This window comes from Syngnathus floridae, chromosome 8 (genome assembly GCF_059516105.1).
Source record: "Syngnathus floridae isolate MCC-2025c chromosome 8, RoL_Sflo_1.0, whole genome shotgun sequence".
In the NCBI taxonomy this organism is placed as follows: domain Eukaryota; kingdom Metazoa; phylum Chordata; class Actinopteri; order Syngnathiformes; family Syngnathidae; genus Syngnathus; species Syngnathus floridae.
In genome coordinates this window covers 1892221-1919288 of record NC_142420.1, presented here as the reverse complement: position 1 = coordinate 1919288, position 27068 = coordinate 1892221, and the positions used below count along the sequence as shown (strand labels likewise).

Sequence of the window (27068 nt, the reverse complement as noted above, 5' to 3'; positions counted from 1 at the left end):
ATTGAAGTGAGCTTTGTTGACAGCAGATTTGACATTTATTAAGTCAGAGAGGCACTACGTCGATACACAAAAGTACGTTCCCGGAGCAGGAGGGAAACAAGCAAGGATGAACCTGTGTCAAAAAGAAACCATTTCATATTTCTATGTACACACTCAAATGAAAAAAGTAGGAAAATAAAAATATTTCTATCTTAAATACTTCATGGACAAAACTTTACATAGCATACATAGGAAGGAAGTTTTGTGGACGCTTTTTGGGTCACAGTAGGAAAAAAACAGTGAGATGGATAACGGCCGGATCGGAATAGAATGCGTAAAGTGAAAGCTACCAAACACAAGTGAACGTGTCAAAAGCACTTTTTGTGACGTGAACGGGATATTTGTGAATGTGACCATGAAATCTCTTGCATCCTTTTGGCGTCATTCCATCCTCGTTTTTTTTTTTTTTTTTACCAGGACAATCTTTATTGTTTTACAAATATTAACTTAATAACTTAGGTAACACACACAAACTGTACATTTCGGACAACACAAATAGTTCTCCCAGAGTCCTCTCGGATCGAGCCGTGCTTGTGCAAAAGCCAACGCAAGTAAGAAAGATTCCTGATTTGTATTCGACACGGGCACAAAGCGTGACTGGGAAACACGAAATATCCACAGGTGCGCTTACGAGCGTCGCTACTAAGACAAAAGGCTATTTTTAACGTGTCGATGCGGTGATGAGCCTTTATTTACAACGTCGCTTTTGGTAATGCTGGAAACAATTTTCCCGGATCTAACGTGGCCTGACAAAACGGCAAAGCGTGACTAGCGCTGCGGCTAATTAGCCCCGCTTTGATTTCGCCATCCTCAATTAAAAGAGCAGGAAATGCGGGTTCCAGTTGTTTGGCTCTGATAGCAGCGGCAATCAGATTATCAGATCTGGCCCGCAACTGTCTTAAAGACCTTGTCGAGGGAATTCGGACATTTTCTTGCAAACACGCTTGAAGACTGACAATGAGCGCTAAACTGTTTTCCGCCATTTTGTTTTTTTCAGAGTTGGTTGTGAGTGCACGCACGACAACCAGACCGACATGGAATTGAATCCAAATAAAAAGCCAAGAACAAATTGACATTCGGATAAGTGCTTCCACTTTAGAGTGCCTCGTTGTGCGCTGTGAGTGCACGCACGGGAATGTGAGAAAGACTTGAAATGGAGTGAGGGGAACCTCACTTTCGATATTTGGTATTTTTCTTGAATCATTCAAATGATTTCCTGGCTATTAGCACTCTTCTTCTTGTCACGTTACAGGGCCTTGAAATTGCAGCCTGTCATCTTGTATTATTAAAACTCCTCTTTCCAATCCTGCTCTACAAGTCGTACATTCTGCTTTGGTCTCTTTTTCTGAGCACGATAGTTTCGTTTCTTGCTAGAATGATCAAACTAATCCGTGAAGACACCAAAACGATAGCGACACTGACACCCGACGTCTTTGTGCTCCAACAAATTCTGAAATATGACGTATGATTCTTGTAAATAGTAGTGGCTGTGAAGCAAACCTTTCGTGGTGTTATTTTTATCTCTCGTGTGGTGCATTTTTTTTTTTTTTGCATTTATTGCTTTTCAATACCTGATGCAAAAACACGTCCGCGTCGGGCAGGTCGTGCGTGTGCGCACTCGCAAATCGATTTTGTTCTTCCGACGGAAGCTCCCGCCACTCCTCACGCATTTCCGCTCGAGGGTGCGTAAAAGACAGTCTTGGCCTCTTTCTCATAACCAATCGGGGTCTTTGAAAGTTTTTTTTTTTTTTCCTCTCCCCATTGTTTTCTTTTGGGTGCCCCGCCGCCCCCCCCCGTTGCGTCCTCATTTGCACACGCTGACCCACTCGGTGATCCGGCACTCTTCGCACACCACGTAGCAGCACCAGTGAAACTTACAGTTGCAGCGTTCGCTACGCGTCTGCTGCAAGATGTTGTGGCCTCGCCCGCAGCACAAACTCTCGCAGTTGTCCATGCCCGGACTGGTCTTGTTGCAGATGCGACCCTGAGTTCCCGCCGAGTCCGAACTTAGGTCCCGTTCGCAGAAATCGGGGGACTTTTCAAAGTAAACCAGGTCGTTGATACCGGGCCTCCTGCGGTGCGCGTGATGGTGATGGTGATGATGATGGTGGTGATGATGGTGGTTGCTGTGATGGTTGTAGTTGTTGTGGTGCGAGTGATCCAGCTGGCCGGTGTTGCGGTTGTGGGCCTTGATGAGGGTGGCGATGTGGAAGCGCTCTTTCAGGATGGAACCCACCACCCGGAACTCGGGAGTCACCTGCCAGCAAGTCTTCAGCTGGCAGCTTCCTGACGTCCCGTGGCACTTGCATTTCCTCCTCATGTGATCCAGCACCACCTGGCCAGGAGAGAGCAGAGGACTTTGTCACATTTCATGTCATAGTGGTGTTATTTGGAGAGGAAGGTTCTTCAAGATGTTTGCGAGGTAAAATAGAACAAAACAAAAGAAAAGTTGCCTCCAGGCAGAGGCTGCATATTTCCTCGCTTGGATGAATGAATGAACGGCAGGTGAAAGACTGAAACAGTTACGGGAAAGGGTTTTGATTTATCTGTTTGACATGAGCATCTAAAAAAAATGAAAGGGAAGGAAAACGCCCACGTGAGCCCCAGCGCCAAGGTCAATAATGTTTTGTCACGTCAGTGCGAAAATGAGCCTCAGCCTAAGAATGAGAAGCTAGCAGACCACCTGTTGAGACAGCGGTGAGATGATCAGAGAAATATACATTTATATATATATATATTTATATTTTTTTCATATAATACATTTATATTTTTGCTTTAGGGTGTCAGTAAAGCAAAAACATTTTAGCGACCAACTCACTTTCCACAAAAACGCTTGTTTTCTCCGCTTTTTTGTCTGAAACCGGTATTCTGCGAATGACTAATAAATTGAAAATAGGAAGAAAATAAGCTTTTTTTTTCTGGCGAAAGAAGAGAGCTGACTCTTTCTTTTGGTAGATTTAATTTGTGTCACAGAATAATATTCCAGTTTTTGTAACTCAGTCAAAGTGGTGCTGGCAATGTTTTCATTATGTGCAAGTGACTTTTCAAAACCTAAAAAAAAAATACATACAGTTTATATTTTTCAATGGGATGCTTCTTGATGGTAAGCGTGACCTTGGATGTATTTTTGTCGCTATCACTCATCAAACTGGCCAGAAATGTCAGGCATGGGAAAAAATGAGCAATCTTTTGGTTCAAGCCAATAAACAAACGGAATGGAAGATACCCACAAATGCGTTGCAGAATAACCCAGAGTAACCAGTACGATTTTGGGAATAAACATCTCGAGTGTTGAAAAGACATTGTGATGGGCACATAGTACGTCTGTGAGGCTTTTTTTTTTTTTTTTTTTGGTAAACATCAGTGTAATGACTTTAGCAGTGCTGGCACCGGGTTCCGATTGCAGTATTTGCTGGAGTTTTTCAGGGCAGATTCAACCCCAGAATCACAAACACGGCAGACTTAAACACACGGCAAAGTCTGTAATCATAAAAAAGTCACCAGCCCACTTTGACTTTAAAGAGTCCGACTGACCTACTGTCGCAGTCGTAATTGCATCCACATTGCTACCGTTTGATGGTACGCTCGCTGCGGGGAAGAAAGAAAAAAAAAAAAAAAAAACTCAAGCATTGTTGTTGGAGGGTTAAAGCAAACAAGATTCAAACTTCTGCGTTTGGCTTCCAGAAAGGAGAAGGTTACAACATCTCCATGAAAACTGGAGTTTAGTTTAGGACACATTTATTAATTGCGTACTGTATCGCACGGGAGCTTTCATTTGTTTTTTTAGAGATGTGGCTTGGCAAGAAGTTGAAAGGAAAGGCATCAGATTTATAACAGATAGCCCAAAATGAGAACGCCGCCCGCGCTTGCTCCACAAGCCTTGTGTCAGAATGTCATGTGAGGTGCTCATCCACTCTGCAAAGGCTTGCTGGGGGCATTTTGTTCAAGTCAAAACACCTCAAGTGAAGTTATGCATCTTAGTGAAGGTGAGATGCTATTTTAAAGGTGACATTGCATGCAAAATAAACTTTCTGATAGCTTATATAACTTTTCGGTTAGTTTTGTAATGAACTGCATTTTTTTTTCAACCCCCCCCAAAAAAAAAAAAAAAAAAAAATTCAGATAAAAAAAAATATATATATATATAAGAAATTTAAATAGAAAATAATTAGGAGGGTGGAACAGATTAATTACATTTCCATGCTTTTTAATGGTAAACGTAATTTGATTTATGAACATTTGGAGTTACAAACGGGGTCACTGAAGGGATGAAGTTCATAACTTGATATTCCTCTGACGCATGGCTTCACGATGCTCGTCGACCGAAACGATGCTTCTCATGGCGGACCGCGGTTGGAGACAAACATCTGGCGACTTTTAATTGGCTTGCAGAGTGAGACAGAGGCGTCTATAAAATAAGCCCAGACGGAGATGAAAGGCCACATGCTGGGAGCAGATTGCCACTGCAGGATGCAGGATGCGTTGCTTGGGCTGGCGGCCGGCTGCCAGGCTCCGAGGCTCGCTACTGTGCGGCAATCACTGAATGAACTTAGCCCAACAGCGCCAGAAGTAGTGTTGTTACTGTAAGCATTTGTTTGATGACATCACTCTAAAACCTCTACTGCTAATCCACTCAAGCGTACTTGATACTTTTGATTTGGCAAGAATTGATCCGAGTTGCGCATTTGCACTCTTCCATGAGATATGCCCGTTAGCGCCGTTGAGTAATTGCAGCGATTATTTGTCCAACAAGCAAACGCAAGGAGGCGGTTTTCAGCATGCGGGTGCCTGTTGGCGTTCTGTGGCCTTTGCGTGACGGCAGCACGCCCAAGGTGAAGTCTTGCCACATTCCTGTTAATCTGGGGCCTCGCCTTGCTTTTTGATCAGTTCAAAAGAACTACAATGAGAGAGGAAGCATTGTTACCGTGCGGAGGTTGACTACCCATCAAAATCTTTTATTCCGATTATAAAGACTAAATTAGAATGCTTTATGAGTATGATGACAATATTGTCAGCGTAATAGCAAGTCATTTTAGAACAGCCACCGCAACAGAGTCCAATTGCCTCAATTCAACTTTTGGGTGGAGTGTTCTTTGTTGTGTTGTTTTTCTAGACAGGCGTGGGCACAAATGGGCGTTTGCGCCGTTGTTGGAGTGAACACTGCCAACTTGATTCTCGGCCAATCTTCTTGTATTCCTTTTAAAATGAGCGCAGGAGATGCGTACGTTCTATATGGCAGAAGTTAATCGTTGGAGGATGTGAATGAGGAACTGCAAGATCTCCACTTACGGATTGGCCATGACACATGCACAGTAGCGTGTTTGGAATGGAATCACCAGTCAATCCCTGCGTCATGGTGACTAAGTAGTTGAGAGAAAATCTGTGTTCGCTGTCCCCAAAGCGCCTGCTGAACAACTTCTGGCTCGCTTTAAAGCCCGGCAGAGAGCCGTGCCGACGATACCAAAGCACACAAACAATCCCGCAGCGGTGCATTAACATCGCCTGAAACCAAGCAAACGCTTTGCTTCAAAAACAAGCACGCGCTGTTCACGCGAGCTCAACGGCATATGGAGCCAATGCAGTCACGCACATTCGACTGCACGTCCGGGAGTGCAGTGGGTTCGGCGGCGCTCTGCAAGTGTGTGTGTGTGTAGTATTTGCCCACTCAGTGTCCACCACTCTCATTTAGAGACTGTAATAAAAAGTTATTACCGGCATAAGCACTTCCACCTGTTGCGAGTTTACCATGAAGCGCTCATGTCAATGCACGAGTGTGAGTAAGAAGGTGCAGTCCGAAAGGTGGAATGTGTGTGGTGGTGTGTGTGCGTGTGTGTGGTGAATCACATCAACCACTCCACTGATAAGGCCAAGGGAGTCGACCACACGGTCTTTTCTTTTGAATGGCTCTTGGGTGGCAGCCGAGTCGATTCATGAGTCAATTAATGAAGGCAACTAATTCCAACTCCGCCCCAATTAATCATGCTGATGATCACTTTTATTTATTTATTTATTTATTTTTAAATGTGTTTAGTTTAGATTGTAATCATTTTGGAATTAGTTTTTTTATTTTAGTTTTATTATTTATAAATGTTTTTGGGAGTATTTGTGATGTGCAAAATTTCTCGCCACTAGTTATAAATATTTTTAGACAGGCGGTGATCGGAACACCTAAAGCTAATGATGTTAACCTATATTCTCATCCACAATGCAAAGTCAACTAATCGATCGAACCCCTACAACCGAGACCAGAACGAATTCTCTTATCAACTAACAGTGGAATCCGGCAGCCTTGTGATGATGCCGCATTATGATCCGAGATGAAAAAATAGATGACTGGATTAATTGAGAAATTTGCCAAAATGACTTTATCCATTCGCATCGTCAATAGCAGACATGTTGCACAAGAGGCGCGTGGTTCCTTCCCGTAAAAAAGCCGTAACGTCTCTGGCTCTTGGCCTCCAGTCAAGCGCTGATGCTGAATGGTAATTACCACAAAATGTTTGCCAGTAACAAAGTACACGGTTGCACTGTCACCACCTGCCTAATGAAGAGACAGGACTCAACAAAACGCCGGGCAGAGCTCCCCCACGTTACATACGTACAAACAGGCGATCTTAGCAAGCATTTTTTTGGAGGTGTGTTGCCGAATGATTGAGGTGGGCCCGTGAAAATTGAAACTATTTCACTTGGCTGTGAAGTTTATAGCCACGGTGAAGTACTACCTTGCAGATGTATATCATCCGGTTATAAAAAAGCCATTCCTACTCACTTCAGAGGTGAAGTTTGTTTCGCATCATTGCAAATTGAATCGATTCTTTTGATGCTTTTGAACAACCGTTATTTGAACACAAATGATGCAGCAACATATAGACCGACAACATGATAATACTCACGGGCAAGTAGTCTGACAGGTGTTTTGAAAGATGTGAAAAAATATTCCCCTTTCCAGGTTCTTTCAGGCATTATGGTTGCAGGTGAGGTGTCTGTCAATGATCCTGTTCAGATTCTGTTGACTCCAATGTGCATGGCCATGAAGGCCAAACACTTGACCTGCATCTTCAAACCACGCCATGTTATGTAAGACATTTCCCATAAAGCTCAAGTGCAGTTACACAACCCTCCTTAGAATTCTCAACACATTTTTATTTCAATAACTCAACATAAACAGCCGTATTATCTTTGCAAAGGCAGAATTGTGCGTACAGCTGGATCGTATTAGATGCTGCAGGTGTACCTAATATTGCGGTCAGTCGCTGGAGCGATTATTTCAGCCGAGTGGCATTTAATATATATATGTATGTTTTTACTGTAAAGTACGTTAATAACATTCTGACATCCTGTTTGAAAAAAAAAAAAAAATCATCTGCTCCTGGCATTATTCATTTCTCAACATATGAGAAGCATCAGAAGAGAGGAGCGCGCAACGTTGGGCCGGCCCAAAACGCTTTCCACTTTCCAACCTTGCTGTTTGAAGTCCAAAATCTTTCTTGCAGGATTCTAAACATCTGTCTCCAAACTGCAAGCAGCCACTAATTAGGACTAAAAACAAGACGGGACGTCGTGAGAACCCTGGGGTGGGCATGAGGGGACATGCACGCCCCCGCTAAGAGAACCGCTGCATTCCTCCGCTTGGGAGTTGGGCGAGCGGCTGGAGGGAGCAAGGTGGTAGTCGCGGGTCGAGGGGGAAAGACATACCAAAGGCATTATTTTTATTTACTCACCTGGGACTATTTTACTCTAAATCAAGAAGCTGAGTGAGTGCGTGCGTGTATGAGGTCTCAGAGGTATTTCTTCCAATGTTCTTCACCAAAACCAACAGTAAAATGGCGCATCTAACACTGGACACAGCAAAAAGTCCATCTTGGACTAATGTGTCTTTAAAAACTTGACGTGATGTCACTCATATGGATCATAAACATATATACGTAAAATGTTACTGCACGATTGACGTTGCATCAAGGTCTGAAGGAATTCTTGCCGGTGCTTCAGCTAGTTAGCTTGTGGTGCTAATGACTAACACTTGTGTTGCTGTAGGTAGATAACAGATTTAAAAAAACAAATTATAATTTGTTGTTTATTTGTGTTAAACTAATATATGCCGTATGTGAAGCTGTTATAGGACATCACTCCCTCTTGTGTTGTATTTCTTAATTGCAACCATGACGTCATCGATAAAATGCCTTCGACTCGACTTTCTTTAATCGCTAAATCATAACCTAGTTACTGCTTTCTTTTGACTTGCTGGCAGTAGAGAATGTCGAAATGTTTCAAATAATTCAACAGCCTCCAGGAATGGATTTTCCCCCATCTCGTATGCAAACCTAAGGTCATACCATTTGGATATTTTGGAGCTGATTCCAACTCCGATCAAATCTCTTAAACCAGAACAGAGCACGCTAAGGAGTGAAATGTTCAGACGCCTCATTAGCCTTCGGCGGCCCAGCAGACATGAGCCCTACTGACCTGCGAGTCTCATAACATTACACAACGTAGGCCCCGCAAGACAAATGATTCCTTTCCTTGGCTCGTGAGGACATGACTACATGTTACATGAGCCCCCACACAAGACTGACACCCAGTCCACAGGGCTGCTTGAAACTGAAGTCACCTTCTCAGAAACGGCAACATTTCTACTTTTACAGCCACCGTCGGGAGGCCCGATGTTGTTCTTTTGCGATGTTGTGTTTTGTCTGCATAATCAAGAGGACCAGAAGTCAACTGATGGAAAGATTCAGACTCAAATGACTCGGGAGGAAGTCGGGAACAATGTGCCATAAACAGACGCTCCTTTGCTCTGCTGCGTCGTCACGGCTTATATCCGCCAATTGCGTCGCCCTGGGGCACCAAACCAATTATCAAAGATATACTTCAATTATAACGGCTTAAGACGGGGAATATATGCAGTCAGGGTTGACATTTCTTTTTTAAATTGCAGTCGACCAGGAAAGAAAGCCAACGATATTGTTTATTTACCAAAGTTAGGGGAAAAAAGTATTATCAGCCTCTTAATTGTATTAAATTGTTAAAAATAGAATGCAGTGAGGGATTTGTTTGATCAAAAATGACTAAACTCAAGCAGGCACGCCAGTGAACTAACTAAAGTGAAGATGCATTTTATGAGAGTAGTCATAGCTAACTAACTAGCTTGCTACCTAGCTAGAGCAACCACCACTTAGCTAGCTAGCTAGGGTAGCCACCGTTGAGCTGGCTAACTAGAGCAGTCACCGTTTAGCTAGCAAGCTAGCAGTTTTTCATCATAAATGAGCCCAGCATGTCTCAGCATTTCTCTTCAAACGTGCGATTTCAAAACAGATCTCTCAGTCCACTTTACAGAGTCTTTAAGTACAACTATAAAAGTCAAGTATAGATGTGTTTTCGCCCTGACTACTGCTTTCACTTTGTCTTGACACGCTAACCGATGTGACGGAACGTGACCATCGGCACACGCCCGCAAACCAGGCAGAAAAAAAAACCCGGACAACTTCTAAAGTTGGGACAAGATGATCACTTTATATGACAAATGGGGAAATGACAAAAGCTCCACCTAAATGTGAGGTCAAAACCAGGCCTGGAGCTAAATAGCCACCGTAGGTAAGGAAAATGGTTTGCTATGTTTCAGGAACTTGAAGTCAAAATGATCAAATGACACCACAAGAAGGAGCCTGATATCAAAGCCATCGTAAAGCATCAGAAGAGAAGCTGTTGAACGACTTGATGCTTCCTGTCACTCCCCGTCCTCAGGGGAACTCCCTGGATCGTAACGTGGCTTCGATCTTTATTTTTGCCCAACTACATCGCGCAATCCTGTTTTTGAAATTGCTAAGTGGCAGACACAGGTGGCGGCTCCACTTCTTGTTTTCCGAATGGCGGCCGCTGGTATTACGCTTCATTGTGTGTGCGTGTGATAGTTTATAGCCTTCATTTATCTTGGAATGATGCGCTTCAGGTGTTCTGCAACTTAACAGGAACCTGTTAATCACTGATGTCAATCCCTACATAGTAACCAAAGACATGTTTGTGCAAAGTAGAAAAAGGATTTTAGTGCATCTACTGCGCATATAAAAACTCTACACACCCCTGTTTAAATGCAATTTTTCCACACGTGCGTGGGTTGGATCAAACTAAGGTTGACTGGAATTCCAAACAGAAAATACCTAAGAGCAACTTTTTTTTAGACCGATACCGAAACTTTTTGATACCAAGTACGGATACCGAAAATGTGATCATCAAGTATCAGTGGCTGGTATCGGACTCCTTGAAATTGATACGAATGTTAACAACTGTCATTCCCGTGGACTCACCTGTCTGCCGACTCGATTGTTATGAAGCCTCATCCGAGCGTGGATGTCCCGGTTGGTCTCGCGGGCGTCCAGGAAGTCCCGCGAGAATTTTTCCCCAAACTCCACGTCGGGACTGCAGCCGCCCCACTCCCAGGAGTCCTGAGGTCCCGGCAGCTCGGCGGGGAAGTGCTCCATGACGCCGTGTACCATCCCCTTGCCTCGATTGATGGCCTCCAGCTGCAAGCGTTGCAGTTTGATGCGGAAGGCCTCCTCGTCGCCGCGTCGCTTCTCGTCGCAGCTGCAGGCCTTCAGCTTGCCCATGGAGCAGGCGTTGGCCACCGCGTGCACCACACCCGCCGCCGCGATGGCGTAGGCGAAGGCGCTCTCTCGGAAACCTGTCGGGACGAGAGCGCCCAAACAAATCTTTTGTCAGCCTCATAAGGTCATCGAGGCCATTCGCTCGAACTGAAGACGCTAACGACATGATATTGCAAAACAAACTAACTTTCCTCTCTTTGGCTGAGGAGATGATTTGATTTGGGTCTAAAATCAACATAGCAGCAGGAAAACAGGAAAACGTGTGGGACAGCCACAATTAAGTGTCCCTGAGGAGCAGCTGAGCTTAAACAGACCTCCATCACTGCCACCAGAGGACACGCACAAGAAGCAGCCATTGTTCCGTCCGCCTATCGCAGGATATTCTGTCAGCAGCCAGCTGTGCTCTCACATGGAGCCTGTCCTGACGACCAACCACGAAATAGATTCTTTATCTTCACATAGATCCGCTGGAGCTTTTCTAGACATTCTTATGACTATTATTAGTATTCTCTGTAACGAATCCAAATTGTGAGCTAAAAGTGTGTTAATTGAGTCAACCTTTAAGGTTTACAATACAGTATTTGATAATCAGTGATTCCCACTGTAACACACCTCCACCCCCCCAGCCCCCCACACGCCACCTCATGAGATTTGGATAGCACTTAGGCTCTGCCTCATACATAGAAAGCCCGTTTCAGGCACTGAGCCGGGCTGGAAGGAGGGAACAAATCAATCTAAGAAATAATTCACCGGCTGCGGCATGCCCGGCTGAACTGATGGCTGAGGAAGTGGCAAAATGAATGAAAGATTCAAGGGAAACTGTCACTTTGTGTTACAGAAACCAACGGAACTGCTTTACGCCTTTGCCGCCGAGAGTTGGCAAAGTGCTGAGAGGAAATTTCGCACTGGCGAGGGAAGTAAAAAGCATTAGAAGCAGGCTTGCCCTGCCCTGCCCGCGGGAAGACGGCAAAGTCACAGAAGCAGAGGTATTCCCTTATTTCGGTCTCTTCGTGTCTTGCCTCTCCAGGCGGCTTTTAATGCAAGATATTTATCATATCATAATTAATATAATATAATATAATATAATTAATATAATATAATTAATATAATATAATATAGTAAAATATAATATAATATAATATCTAAAAATAATACTAATAATAGTAAAAAAATATATAATAATAATTTAGAATATTTATTATATTTGGCAGCCAATATGGCCTCGTAAATTTGATGAAAGGTATGACATGGCGTGACGGATCATCTTGGCCCTCCCGCTGTCGTAAAATCACACAAAAGCTTAAAGGAGGCGCACCTCGCGTTGGTTTAAAGGCACTTCATCTCCAAAAGTGTGCAAAATGCCCCGCTCGTCAGTCTTGCCCCCTCCCACCCCCCAAAAAGAAGCGAGCGGATGCCCTTTCCAGTCTGTAACTTGGGGTGGAGATCCGCTTTCATCCTTTTGTAGCTAACTTGTAAAGCTTGCGAGACTTCAAACGACGCCTGAGGAAACTGATCTGCACCAAGTTTGGTAATCTGCAGGTGACCAACTTTTGAACTCCGCTCATCTTTTGTGCCAACCGCTGACAGCAAAGCAGCGTCGGGCGGTTCCAAAGTAGGAAGGAGTCAGCGGAGGTAATCGGCAGCCACGTGTGTGATTTGCTCTACCGCGCCGGCGGTCCCAAACAAGAGGAAACATGATCTTTGACTGTGGACAAATAGATAACACTAACATAAAGTATCTTCACCCAGGCGTGTCGTGCGGAGGAATCACATCCGTGTGAAGTTGAGTGTGAAAAGCGCAACTTTGGATCGCTTTGGAGTGAGCGCACGCGTCTGACCTCTCTTGAAAACGATGCTGTCGTAGGGTATTTTGTTCCTGGTCTCCAGGCTGGAGCAGTTCCAGCGGTGCCCTCGGAACTGGTGCTGGCACTCGTGGATGGCGATCTGGATCCCCTGGATGGCCGAGGCCGTCACGTCCGGGTTGCGCATGCACACCCCGAGCTGGCGCCGGGTCAAGCCAGGTAGCGTCAGGCACACCGTGTTGGCGTTGAGGATGGGGTCGGTGTTGGGCAGCTTCAGGCCTAAGATTTCATTGGAGTCTACCCTGCGTGGGAAACAAGGTCATGTGATCACATTTGGGTCGACAACATCATGTCAAGCAAAATGGTTGAGCCGACAGAGAAGCAGCTCCTGTAACTGTGTGTGTGTCTGTGTGTGTGTGTGGAAGCGCGGGCCCGGACACACGACCCGGAGCGTGGCTGCAGGCGCACACGCACATCTGCACATGCTTGACTGTGACTTGACATGCAGCTGGAAGTTTTGCACACTCCATATTTCATCGCCACGTGTGTGCTCGAGCCAATTAGAGAACAAAGGTCTTTTGTATTTTGTAGGGAATTAAAAAACAGGAACCTTGGCCAGATATCAAAGCGCGTTAGATGTTGATCATCTGTGATGGTGGCATTGCTTTTTGATTGCGCGCCCTCAGCTGTAATTCCATTTGGGCGTCTGTTACTACCTGTTGCGTTTCCTGCTCGGAGCCGAGGCTTGTTTCAACAGCTCTTTCCCGAGCGTAACGTCTAATTAAGAGAAACATTGTTTGAGAAGGAGGGGTGCATTGCCGACCACGTAATTGGCCGTGGATAATAAACGCCAGTGGAAACATACGTAATGATTATTTCGCTATTATCAATTTTCAGCTTGAGTGCTCACCGCAGTCAGAAAATGTTGCTTGTTTTTTAGTTAGACAAAATGGTATCATCTAATTAATGTCATAAAGAGCCATAATTACATTTAATGATGGCATAGACACATTTCCGGGCGTAAATGATACCCAACAACGTGAATGCCTCTAGTCACAACATTTAAAATCATAAAAAAATCAACATTTGAAAGACGCTTATAGATTTAGACCTGTTTTCATCCAGTATTGTACTTTTATACAAAAATAAGCCAAGCAGGGTCCATAATTAAAAACAACTAATTGACCCAACTTTCTAGGTTATTTTGATCAAAACTCCAAAAGTTGTAGGGTCAAAGTGACCCAAGCAGCTTCTCAAACCAATTTTGACCTTTTTTTGTTTTTTAACCTAATAGTTTTATGGTTGTATAATCATCCATTATCTGAACCACTTTACCCACAAAATTACTTTGAATCATTCTGCTGACTCAGTCTAGGGCGTAAATAATGATTTTGCTGCAGCAATATCCAAAGTGTGGTACAAGCACACTCACAAAAAAAAAAAAAAAGAATAAAGGATGATTGCAATTTATATGTCCAGGAAAACTTTACTAGTCCACTTCAGTTGTATTTAACTGTCAATTGAATTTTCATTGAGTCATAAGATTTTTATTTTCCCCCCTATCAAGTCCCGCTTTTAAATAAACCCTTAGACCTACTACGTTACTGTTCACTGTTGTTGGTCATCATGGTGGTGCTCGGAGAGCTCAATTGTAGTTGCAAAAAGTTTGAGGACCACGTCAAAGTGTCTTAAGAATCATTTTAGACTTGAACTCACCTTTTGTCAAGCAGACAGAAAACCACCAAGACGCACGTGACTCGGATCAATGAGTGTTCCATTGTTTTTTGTCTTTTTGGACCAAAAAGTAATAACAAAAAAAAAGTTTCAGAAATAAAAAAAAGTGAAACAAGGATGTTGAGAAGAGGTAGTCCAATATATTTCGAGCACAAAGTTGAGTCGAGTCAAAGACGAGAGGTGTCCTGCGGTCCACATGTGGCCACCAGCGGCGGGAAAGTCATCAATTCTCTGACGTGAGAAAAAGAAGTGGGAAGAAGGAAAAAAAAAAAAAAAAGTCGCTGCTTGTCACACACCTGCGTGCACATGCGCGAATCCCCAAAAAGGAAAAAAGTCACCCACGTAACATCCCAAAAGGAGCAAGGAGAGACAGCACGCACCGGCAAAATTGACACGCTCGACAGCAACTCTATACTTGAGATGTTTCCTCCAAACTGCTGCATGCACTTCGCGCTCCGCCAGCCCACTTCTTCTTTCTTCCCCTCTTCTCTTTTTTTTTTTACGTCACTCTTGATTGTCGAGGAAGGTCAAATGTCTTGTTCGCAAAGGATAGAGATCCCTTTTAGATAAGAGCTTGCAGCGCAACAATTCCCAAGTTCGCCTGCAGCGCTCTCCTCGCAATTTTCTATGGGAGGAGGAGGAGGTGTCCAGAAAGAGGATGGTGCAAAAGTCCGACTGCATCAACACATGGCACAGTTTATTTTTTAAATTAGTCATTCGTGACAGCGGTTAAAGATCCCGAAAGCTTTGTGTAACTCGAGAAGCATATTCTTCATATTTTCTGCCAGGCGAGGATGACTTCAGAGGGTCGACACAAAAGCAAGATCTGTGAACACTCTTTGAGGCTTTAAATGAAGTCAGTTGATTTTGATAGCACTTTACTATCTGACAATTCTTGAAGGTTTTCTCTTCAAAAATTGAGTGGAATTTTATAGCCCATTTTGGCCACTTTTTTTTTTCTTAATTCTTACCATACGGGTGTGCCAATTAAGCTATTCAATGATCAAGTTGTGGAAATAATTTGACTGAAAAAGAAAATCAATAGTATCAAATTGAATGGAGCCTAATCACCAGGATTTATTTATTTATTTATTTATTTATTTATTTATTTATTTATTTATTTATTTATTTATTAATTTATTTATTCACTCACTCGGGTGTTCGTTTATGTATTTATTTATTTACTCGGGTGTTTATTTATTTATTTATTTATTTATTTATTTATTTATTTATTTACTTATTCGCTCACTCGGGTGTTCGTTTATGTATTTATTTATTTACTCGGGTATTTATTTATTTATTTATTTATTTATTTATTTATTTATTTATTTATTTATTTATTTATTTATTCTTCACATGCAGGAGAAAGGAAAGAACGCTAGAGGGCAGCAGTTCAGCACCGCCTCCCTTGCCCACCCCGCCGGCACGTCCTTTGTCCCATGGCAATAACTGATGCTCCTCCAAAGGTGATCACACTGCTCAACAACATATTTTAAAGAGAGACGGCTGTGTGTGTTTTTGTTTTTTATTTAACACTTATCTCAGCTACAGGGAGCACAAATACAAAAGACCTCCCCGCCACACACACATACAAACACACCGCCACCTCACAGCAAAGGGAAGAAGAATCACCAAAGTCGTAAATCCCTCAGATCAACTCCTTGTCCCGATGCAATTAAGTTGCCATCATGAAATTTACGACGCAAGTTTACCAAACAGTTGAAATGTCCTCTGTGATGTGTTTATCGCAACAGGCCTTTTGTGGATTGAGCTGAGAGATTGTTGTGTCCAATTACTGCAATTGCGTGTCAGCAAAGCAAAGCCCGCTGGCACATTTGGTGGTTTGGAAAATTTCCATCCAAAATATAGATTGCGCTCATCCAACTGGGAAGCATGCAAATTCTGACCACCAACTTTCATTAGATGTGAATCATGCTGCTTGAGCCCTCCTTCTTGTTCCCATCTTCTTGTCGCTATCCCGCATAACACGCGTAGTCGTTTTGCTCCCATTTCTTACGCACACGCGCAATGGCTTCTCGTTCAAATGTGGGAAAATTGTCAGTCCGAGTCTCAGCTGAAATCGACCGCTGCGTCTGGAGACATAAAAACGTTTGAGCCGGCCAGGTTAACATCATACTTTGTCATTACGGGCTGGAAGCTTTTCTGTCTGAGTATATTTATTTTTCATGCAGCCATTGAAAACATGCGTGTTTAATCTCACACTGCTCACTCTCGGTGAAACGTGAAGCCGCTCGACTTTTAATTTAATAATAAAGGAAAACACAAGCCTATTCCCAGGAGTGCTTTTTCCGAATGGACAAATTTGGTTGAATATGAATCTAATTGTCCTGCAGGGAGGCACACGGCCGAGTTAGGTTTTCCCAGTCTGGTTGCAAGTGCCATGTAAACATTCAGGGTCATGAGCAGATCGTTTATAGTCTTACGCAAAGCGAGCCCAAATGTTTTTTTTATTTGCTCGTGCTTTCCTGATGCAGAGATTCCTTTGACTGACTTGGTTTGAAGGGCCACCCGGCGCCAAAAGTGAAAACTGGGTATCAAATTTAGACACTCCCGAGCCACTTTAGTGACGGTGTATTCATCAACCTGTGATTTTTTTGGGGGTATGACGCCAATAGTGACCTTTAACCTCAGCTACCTTGAACATCTGCAATGGGATATCCTTCGAACCAGAGCGGCCTTCCCTCTGACAAAGAAAAATCATCCCTGGAAAATCCCTTGATAGCTGTGACTGGGAGGACATGTATGGATTGGACCTTTGACCTCAGTTACCTCAGTCGTCAGGTGTTGGATATCCTGCTAAGTCATTATTATTGCGCCTCACAGCAAAAGTGCTGAGCCAAAGTTTTACATTGGTTAACAGACAATTCTTTTTTATTTATTTTATTTAGAATAAATTATTTATATTTTAGTATTATTTATTTATTTATTTAATAAGGCCACAGTTGTAAATACGAACTTGTTCTTAATTGTTTGCCTGGGTAAATAAAGGTTTTAAATATATATATATATACTTTTTTTAATTTCTTATATTTTCTTATATTTTATCTCATGCTATTCTAATGTTCCTGGCCAAAAAAGCGAAACATGGAGAGTCCCTGTCCCCAAAAAATCTCCACTCTTTTATGTCTTCCGTTTGTTAAAAGTATGCCGAAGATCCTGTTGAGGAAATGGCATCGCGAGCAGCGTGGCTACATCCGGCCATCGAATGACTCAGCACAATTTCAAACTTTCCCTTTCCCTCCGACTTTTAGGGGAATATCAGATGACTCAAACGCCCCCCCCCGCATCTCCGCCCCCGCTCCTGACCTTTGCTTACACGGGGGCTAGCGACCTTGTGTAGAGCAGTCCCACCCTCGCTGGATGTGGCTCCCCAAGAAAGGAGTTCAAGCAAAGTTCATTTTTCTCTGTAAAGCAGACGCGAGTGCGATCGGGCAGACACGCTGCTAACGAACATTCTTTGCCGCTGTTTGCGTTGCTGCGTGTGCAAGCGGCAAGCAAGCAAGCAGGCCTGCCTTGCTTTGGAAAACAGAAAGCTAGAGAAGCAAATGTTCCCGGTCTCTCCTTCCAACTACTTGTCCTGTCTCCCTGGGGCTCAATACACAAAATTGAAACGTATGCTTGCGATATTATGCAGCTGTGATCCCAACCTGCTCACAATTCACAGCATGCACACGCCTCACTCATTTGTTGGCTTGTTACGCATGCAAGTTTCTACAACAGCCTCACGATTGTTTTTTTTAAATTGTAATTCATGGCGTCAGTTTTGCGAACTCCGAGGCCCAGAAAAACTCACACAGTCTGCTTGAAATCGATTGAAACGTCTTTGCTGGGAAAGAACGTTTGTGGAGTGCTGAGAACTGACTGCCTTGTTGAAAGGTCTTGATTACTTTTCAGATGGAGAGAGAACAAATGACACGGAGCTGTGCTAAATGTTTTTTTTTTTAGACACACTCATGAATAGGAATTCTTCACTTTTTTGTTTTGTGTATGTAATCAATCACCTTTCTTTCTTTCTTTCTTTCTTTCTTTCTTTCTTTCTTTCTTTCTTTCTTTCTTCTGGAGATGAGCTATTATGATAATTATTTTAATTTGTAATGAATCTCTTGTTGATTTTTGTACTTTGCAGTGCCGTAGGACCGAGACTAATATATGAATAACATCATCATCATCTCCAGCTCGTCCTCGTCATCTTCACGAGCGGCTGATCCTCAGGCTGACTTTTCTTTGCAGAGGCCGCCCCCTTGTGTTCACTCACCAGAACAACCTGACCAACGTTGAGCGAGAGAGACTCAGCGGCTGCTTCTCAACTTTGACTTCAAACCAATATCTGACGATTGTTAGCCATCGTAAGGACTCTAAAGTCAATTGTGTTGAACGCATGTTGCTTTGCTTCGTGTCCAGGAGCTCCACGCCTGGAATCCAAAGCCAAGACGTGACCCTGAGCCGAAGCAGCCGTCGCACATAGCAGCCCCTCGCTTGGCCTCTGGCAGCCACGTTTTCGAAAAACAAAAGAAATGAAGACGAGACAGGAGGGGAGCTCGAGCGTCCAGGATTTGATTTATGTTCCAAGCCTACGTGTGACCAGAAATGGGAGGGAGAAGCTGACTGAGATGACAAAAGGAGCTGCAATATGCAGGATCACCTTCGGTTTATCTGCACGGCAATTTATCTGTCTTAGCACTGAGCTCACCCCGAAAAGAAGCAACACCCTTGCGTGCTCGTGTTGGCTGGTGAGTGAACGATTTGTTCAAAAAGAACGACTCCTTTCAGTGAACGAATCACCTCCTAAAGTGATTCGTTCTTTTTTTCGCTTTCATATATAACTTCAACCAGTAGGTGTCAGTGATGCCCATTGAAGCTAGTGCTACCCCGCCGCAAAACAAAACGAAGAAGAAATTCAGCCAATCAGCAGCGCCAGCAAGCATTACATGGAGGAGGACTTTACGAATCAGTGACGTAATTTCTCGTTCACGAACGAGTCAGTGACGCAACTTCCCGTTCACGACCGGGTGAGAGACTGTTGCCAATGAATTAGTGTGTAAGTGTTGTATTATAGAAAGAAATGTGTTAATTACTCGAGCCAATTATTATCATGTATAACAATTTTGGGGTAGTTGTATTCTTTGATGTGTATGGGTTATTTCCACTGGATGTTATTAAAAAAACAAAAGCCGTATCATTTTGTGTGTGTGTGTGTGTGTGGGGGGGGGGGGATTCGTTGAACGATACGTTTGAACAATTCTTTTAAGTGAACTGATTCTAAAGATTCGTTCACCTAAAAGTACTGGAATGCACATCACTGCAGTGCAGTGTAGTGTTGGCTCGTGAGTGAGCGATGGGTTCAAAAGAACAAATGTTTTCAGTGAACGAGAGTGAACGAAAAGCTCTAAAGATCTTTGTAGCCATGACGGAAAAACTTGTTTGGACCCGTTTGAAAATCATTTGATTGAAGGCAATGGCGTTAACCACTCGACCAGAGCCTCTTCGGAAACAAAAGGAGATTTGGTCCTATTGATAGGGCATCCTCCATCCAAACATGTTGGATGTTCAAAGTTTCAACGGATAGTCCGAAGCAACCCTTTCCACAGTAGTCACCATGACAGGCGACCACCTGGCGGCGTCAGTGTGCGGAGCGCCGTTGGACGATCAGGAGAAGAAGATTTGAATTGACGGATGTGACGTCAGGGCTTTCGGTAAATTGAGAACAGGTGTGCTCAAGGGGAGTTATCATATACAGGTGCCACCGAGCGCGTGGCGGCGGACGCTTTCTCAGGTAAGCTAGCAAATGTTTGTCGTCTCCTGCCGTTTTCCACGATTTTCGCGCTCAAGGGGAGTTCTCAAATGCAGGTACCACCGAGCGCGTGGCTTTCTCTCAGGTAAGGGAGCAAATGTTTGTCGTTTCTTGCCGTCTCTCACGACGGACGCCATGTTTGTTTGTTGGAGGATTTTCACACGGCGACGGTAGGCGTCGAAGTTGGGGAGACCGCAAGGGGAGTTTTCAAATCGGCCCCAAAATGTGTGCTTTGTTGCCTTTTCTCACAAGCCTTTTTTTTATTCTTACGATGCCATTTATTATTTCTTGCAGGATTTTTGCTGTCTAGGGAGTGCTTGAGGTTTGGGCACGGCACGGCACGGCACATTACAATCGACTTTGCGTCGCGTCGTTGTGCGTTTTGGTGGTATTTTAAATGTCTTTCGCGTTTTTTTTTTTTTTTTTTTTTTTTTTAATGCTGGCCCGCATTTTTTCATTCGTTTGTTTGTAGAAGGTTCGTAAATGACGCCGCCAATAAGCGCGTGTTTGTCTGACTATAGGAAATGTTAGTTTGACTCTAGTCAACTAAACCATTATTTTATTATTTTAAATTATGCGTGTGCCATTTCCGTGTCATGCAAACTGGTGAATGTAACGAATATGTTACGTCATGTCCAAATTGGACCAAATCCGTTCAAAGATGGCGCCCGCTGTCGTTCGGTTACGCAACAAATCTTTGCGCGGGTTATTTTCTCCCTTTTTGGACGCCGCCAACCTGGATCATTTGTCCAATGTGAGGTGAGTTGTAGATGATGAAATTAAAATATGAATTATAATCTTGAATAATTCTCAAAATTGACTACAATGTAATGATTATATATTTTTTCAAATGTAAAACACTACTTAATGTATAAAATTAAGATATGAACTATAATTTTGATCAATTATCATAACTTACTACAATGATATTTTTTTCAAATGGAAAACTCCTAGTATGTATAATTGTTGGTAAAAAAATCATGCCATTGGCACTCTACTCAATGTCTATTTTGGTTGCAATAATTTGCTTGTCTTTTGTAGCACTAAAAAAGGCCGCCCAGCCAGCATCCTTCTATACAAAGTAAGCAGGAGGCTCTTGAGGAGCCCTTTCAGTGATGTTGAGGACACTGAGGAAGAGATGTCCTAAATAAGGTGAAAACCTGTTTTTGTCAAGTTTCAGCTTCCCAACACACAATGGTTGTCGAGTTTCAGCTTCCCAGCACACAATTAATGGCTGTCTGTGTTTTTGTAGGCTGCAAGAGGAGCCCAATGGGAAAAGTATAATTCCATATGAAAAGGCGCAATGGCCTATCCAAAGGCGCAATGGCCTATCCAAAGGCGCAATGGCCTATCCAAAGGCGCAATGGCCTATCCAAAGGCGCAATGGCCTATCCAAAGGCGCAATGGCCTATCCAAAGGCGCAATGGCCTATCCAAAGGCGCAATGGCCTATCCAAGGGAGCAATGGCCTATCCAAGGGAGCAATGGCCTATCCAAAGGAGCAATGGCCTATCCAAAGGAGCAATGGCCTATCCAAAGGAGCAATGGCCTATCCAAAGGAGCAATGGCCTATCCAAAGGAGCAATGGCCTATCCAAAGGAGCAATGGCCTATCCAAGGGAGCAATGGCCTATCCAAGGGAGCAATGGCCTATCCAAGGGAGCAATGGCCTATCCAAGGGAGCAATGGCCTATCCAAGGGAGCAATGGCCTATCCAAGGGAGCAATGGCCTATCCAAGGGAGCAATGGCCTATCCAAAGGAGCAATGCTATATCAAGTCAAGAATCAAGCAGCGCGCTGCAAAAGTCAACATGTGCGGATCATGTGCCCAGGAGGGGGCAGTGTGGTTGCCTTTGGTTATGGGTGCACGACGGAAAGGTTGCAGGTGTGGCCAGTGTTTGGGGGTCTGACGGTTGGTCTTGCTTAAGAGGTTGTGGCTTATCTGGATCCAGCGGTGTCTTGCGCTTGGCTGCCATTGACGGCTCACTTGGGGGAGGACGTGGTGACTTGGTTGGAAACAAAACTGAACTTTGACGCGGAGCCCAATGTCCAATCTTGCCATATGATTTGTACCATTTAGTGTCTTTTTCTAACCTGCCACTGTCATGCTTGCTGCGTTCTTTGTTCTCCCCCATCGGTGTAGGGCGGCATTGGAGCGAGCTGATCCCGAATGTCCAATTTTGCAATTTGACTTGTACCATTTTGTCTTTTTCTAACCTGCCACTGTTGCACTTCATCTAACCCTAACCTACCACCACTGTGGTACTTGCGTTCTTTGTTCTCCCCTAGGTGTAGGACGACAGCATTGGAGCGAGATGGTAACATTTTGTCTTTTCTAACCTACCACTGTCGTGCTTGATCTAAGCTGTGTGTCCTTTGTTCTCTAGGTGTAGGGGGCGGTGTTTGGGCGAGCCGGTCCACGAGGAAAACGTAATGATGCGAGCAGCGCCCAACTCATTGCATGTTCTGCCATTTGCAGGCCGGACGCAAAAAGGGGGGGGGCGCACGGCCCGATCCGACCCGGCGACGATCACCAATAGTAGCTAGCCGCTGTGATCAAGTAAGCAAGTGACCGACAACTTGGGGTGCTCTTTGAGTTTCTAACATTTGTTTCTGTTTCTGCAGATGGCGACCGGGATGTGACGCGATCTGATCAGAGGTGAACGGACCGCTGTGGCATTGCTCTGAAGTCGCCGAGTTCTGAGGGAGACCCGCTTCCCTGGAGGCGTCGACCTGCGCAGCTTCAACGTGTGAAATGATTTTTTTTAATTTTTTTTTTTAAATTACACCAGCGGTGTCCCAATGTCTGCTTGAGGGCTGCATACTGAAACAAATTCAGCATTCTTTAACGCAAATTCATTAAATCAATCACGAAATGTTGCCATTGATATTCAGTGCTACAAAGCAGTGTTGTGTTGATTCGTGTGGTGTGTTGATCAAGTTGCCCCGAGGCTGCCATTTGGACACCAATGGTGACGTGTGTAGGGCTGCACGTGTATTGGAAAACTGCCATATGGTGGTCTAGGTTATTGACATGCACTTTAAGACAGCTGATTTTTTTTCCAGGTCTCAAATGAAACACGTTTTCTTGCCTAACTATTTGTAATGAGTTAAGACGATAAGTCATTGATGTAAGTTAAAGTTAACTCATCTAACTGATCTCATTGCGATCAAATAGTTAACCTCCATCCAAGAATTTTGCACAACTTGCCTCAATGCAGTGGTCTGGCCCAATACTGCCATATCATTGATTTTCCAAAATGTTGTGCAGCCCTCATTGAGTGCCAAACGCGCAGCGACGGCAAGCGCAAGCGACCGCGCAAGCGACGGCAAGCGCAAGCGACCGCGCAAGCGACGGCAAGCGCAAGCGACCGCGCAAGCGACGGCAAGCGCAAGCGACCGCGCAGCGACGGCAAGCGCAAGCGACTGCAAGCGCAAGCGACTGCAAGCGCAAGCGACTGCAAGCGCAAGCGACTGCAAGCGCAAGCGACTGCAAGCGCAAGCGACGGCATGCGCAAGCGACGGCATGCGCAAGCGACGGCATGCGCAAGCGACGGCAAGCGCAAGCGACGGCAAGCGCAAGCGACGGCAAGCGCAAGCGACGGCAAGCGCAAGCGACGGCGCAGCGAGACTTTTGTGCTTGTCTTGCAAGGTGGAAGAGACGATGTATGAAACGAAGAGCCGGTGGACGGAGGCCACCAGACCCGCGATTGGTGAGCGGGTTGCAAAAGAAGGAATCACCCAAAGAAAGCAGTCGCCAAGTGTTGAAGAGGAGCCTGACGCATGACTGGCCAAGGCTGGCCAGAGGCGGTGACATGGCAATCCAATCTGCAAGCGTAGTGTACACACTTGTTGGTTTTAGTTTGATTTCCTTATTTTTCTGCCTTTAAGCTGGCAGCGGGTGGGGCGAGCGCCAGCCTGCACCGAGAGGGACTGGGCTGCACCCACAAGACCAGGGAGGGGGCAGGTAATGAGTACGTTGACAGAAGTGAACCGCATGCAACTGAGTGCCGTTTGTCTTTTTGCACTTGTGCGAGGTGAAAGACGAGTCTAACACCGGCCGGAGCAGACCCGGACCTTGGCCCGTGACGAGCGGCCCACACGAGACTGATGGGTGCAGATGCAGCCAGCGTTCCGGGTGAGTATGACTTTGTTTTTTCTTTTGTGCTTTCCCTGCCCCTGTGTGTTTGAATAGGGTAACTTGTAGCACGCACGGGCATTTGGGTTGCTGTGACCCTCTAGGTACGAATTGGCAAAGTAGACACCCCCTGCCTCCCTCTCTTCCTCCCCCCCCCCTCTCCCTCCCTCTCTCTCGCTCTCTTTCTCCAATGTGCCCGGCAGTACCTGCATGGCCTGGTGCACTCAGGATGGAACGTGGCTATACCTTGCCCTTTGTGGAATACCAGGGTATAATGTCTGCCAGACTGGGTCCCAGTGTCGTCGACGGTGTCGAGGACAAGGAGATTCTCCGTGACGCTCTCCGTGACGTCACGTTTTCCTCTATTTTTCCTCTCGGGGCCAAGCCAGCTCTACTCAGGGGGAACTGGCCGGTTGCGCTTAAGTGCGCACCAAAGCCTCTTTTCATCTCCTCTCGCTCTCTCCCTCCTTCCCTCCCTCCCTCCCTTTTTGTAAGGGGTTAAACATTTCATAACCCGGATCGCTCCAATGCGGGAGGGCCGTATGAGACATGCGCCAGCCCGTGCGTGCCGCTAGTTACCTGATTCAAACTTACCTTAGTCAAGGTTGGGGGGGGTGCTAGTGGAATTTTTCCCCTTGCCAAAACCAACACAATATGTCTGCCTTTCAGGATTGCTGGGGCACTGGATCGGACGAGTGCCTTCACAGAGAGGGACTGGACAGGACCGCGGGACCAGAGGGTAATAATAAAAAACTTTATTTGCAGAGCACCTTTCATACAAGAAATGCAGCTCAAAGCACTTTACAACAATGAAAGAAATTATAAGCATCGAATTCTTCATATAGGAACAGACATAAAAAGAAAACAAAAACGTTCATGTATGCATACGCAATTAATAAAGGGAGCTTAGAATAGGAGCAAGCTTTAATAGACAGGTAATGAGCACGTCCACAGAAGTGAACCGCATGCAACAGAGTGCCGTTTTTCTTTTTGCAGTGGCACGAGGCGGAGGATGAGTCCAAACGTCGAATACCGGCCGGGGGGGGGGAGCCAACCTTCGCCCGTGATGAGCGGCCGACACGAGACGGACGGGTGCGGATGCGGCGAGGCCAAAGCGCCCAGCCAGCATTTAAGGAGAGTATGACTGCGTTTTTTTCTTTTGTCCTTTCTCTCCTTACCATCCCTCCACTTTTTCACTGGGTGTGCACACTGGCTATCTGCATGATGCCTCTTTCTCTCTCTCTCTCAGCGCTGCGTCATTTTGCAATATTGTTGTTTTACTGTTGTTTTTTTAATCATGAAATGAACTGTTTGTACTGTAATTGTGTGTGTGTACCACTGAACTGCAATTAAACTGAACTGAATTCAAGTGGTCCATTTTAAACATTGGCATTGGCAGGCTATCGTGCATACAAACTGGAATCATTTGAGACATTCTCAATGACAAGACAATTGTAAAGTTAGGCTGAAACAAAATTGACTTAAATATGCAGTGTCAGGCTTTTTATTTATTTTTTTAACTACACAAAGAAAAGCGGCATGCATTCTAAATTGTTGACAAAAGCCAAGTAGCCAGACACCGATAGATGCAAACGACAAGTGTACAAACGGTCCCTGTTGCGATCAGTAAGTCATCTTTGGCAACCCTGCTTTAAAATGGCCACCGAACTCAGAATCTTGCAGAATGTTGGTACATTTTTCTGTAAGAGTAAAAGCTGTTATTTGAATCTAGTCAGAGCCATTTTTTGGTTAGTTTTGAATCGTCATGCATCATGTGGGCATTCTTGTGAATAAAATCAACAGTGGTGTGTTTGCTTCCTGTTGGTGGTCTTGTAAATAAAGTCAACTTTGGTGTCAGTCATCATTCGCGAGGTGCCTCAATCGATGGTGCATCTCTTGAATGTGGAACTTATTGCATGTTTTGTTACAGGGCTTGATGTCTTCATTGGCTGTTTGACTACAAAAAAGGCTGTTGCTGTCCAGTCCAGGTTGCTGCTACAGTCAATTGAATTTATAAACATAGCGTGCAACTTCCAGGACCTTAGCTTTCAATTCAAAGCAGAGTTGCTAAACTACACGGCCAGCCTCGGCACATGTACTGGGTGGTACCACCCAGTTCAGAGTGAAGTAAAGGCCAGAATGTTCTTATTCATACCGGCATCCTTATGAAATTGACCATATCAGAAAGGCTACATGAATTCCAAGTGCTGCCACCGAGTAGCAGCATATTTGCCTCAACCTGTCTGATGCTGGGTCAATGCGATGCACCTTTCGTTGTTTTGCCCAAAACAACCTAAGAAATAAAGTACTGCCGTTATCTTGCCAGTGTGCATGTGTGTTCAAAGTACAAAACTCATTTGCGTGATAGAAGTCTAAACCACATGCTAGATATTTGCCTCAACCTGTCTGATGCTCTATTTAACTGTATGCGATAATGTTTAACAATTTAAATCATTTAAATTTTTAAGTACATTACAAATGAAAGGCGCCCCAATTAGACAGCTGGGTCAATGTGACCCGTCTTTTGCGGTTTGTTCTGCCCAAAGCAACCTAACAAATGCACATAAGTACTGCCGCTATCTCGCCAATGTGCGTGTCTCTAAAATGTACAAAGCAAGCAAATTCATTTGCATAATAAACTTCCAAACCACATGCTAAAAAATATTCATGTGATGCAGAAAGTCTTCTGTAGCTTGCTAAGATTTGCCAATTTGAGCAATGCCGTATCCGAACCCGAGGCTGGGGGTTGCCCGTCCATGTGCCTAATCGCTCGGGGATTGATACATCAGCAATGTCAAGTCAAGTTTATTTGTATAGCCCTAAATCACAAACAGTCTCAAAGGGCTTCACATAGACAAAAATTGACAATTATTCTCAAAGCATCCCCTGATCTTAAGCTCCTAATGCTTCTTTCTAGGTCTCCTCATGTCCTCAGCACTGCAAACTT

General features: G+C 44.5%; 1 protein-coding gene and 2 long non-coding RNA genes across 11 annotated transcripts in view; 2 read left to right on the top strand and 1 right to left on the bottom strand.

Moving 5' to 3' along the window:
• Nucleotides 1-19370, top strand: part of LOC148393868 (uncharacterized) — a 40418-nt gene extending 21048 nt beyond the window's left edge. The window contains exons 2-7 of one of the 6 annotated variants that reach the window (XR_015859841.1): nt 11476-11623; nt 12177-12269; nt 12387-15029; nt 15536-15639; nt 18321-18924; nt 19028-19370. This is a non-coding gene — a long non-coding RNA (uncharacterized LOC148393868). The remainder of the gene's footprint in view (nt 1-11475; nt 11624-12176; nt 12270-12386; nt 15030-15535; nt 15640-18320; nt 18925-19027) is intronic. The other 5 variants (XR_015859843.1, XR_015859842.1, XR_015859839.1 and 2 more) reach the window with 5 other exon arrangements.
• On the bottom strand, nt 252-14782 carry wnt10a (wingless-type MMTV integration site family, member 10a). 2 transcript variants are annotated; one of them, XM_088382950.1, is made up of 4 exons: nt 14156-14782; nt 12476-12741; nt 10341-10714; nt 252-2374 (listed from the first exon to the last, which is right to left on the bottom strand). In XM_088382950.1, exons 1-4 carry the CDS (start codon nt 14215-14217, stop codon nt 1844-1846), a joined length of 1233 nt encoding a protein of 410 aa, XP_088239076.1. In that variant the 5' UTR covers nt 14218-14782; the 3' UTR covers nt 252-1843. The 2 variants fall into 2 exon arrangements, with proteins under 2 accessions (XP_088239076.1, XP_088239078.1); XM_088382952.1 differs by having other exon boundaries at nt 12476-12736.
• Nucleotides 19371-19869: 499 nt separating the features above from the next.
• On the top strand, nt 19870-26441 carry LOC148393867 (uncharacterized). 3 transcript variants are annotated; one of them, XR_015860072.1, is made up of 7 exons: nt 19870-19967; nt 20042-21137; nt 21238-22543; nt 22609-23950; nt 24021-24121; nt 24791-24860; nt 25118-26441. It is a non-coding gene; the product is annotated as an uncharacterized LOC148393867 (long non-coding RNA). The 3 variants fall into 3 exon arrangements; XR_015860073.1 differs by having other exon boundaries at nt 19884-21137; nt 22609-23793; nt 23875-23950; XR_015860071.1 differs by having other exon boundaries at nt 19884-21137.
• The last annotated feature ends 627 nt before the right edge of the window (nt 26442-27068 follow it).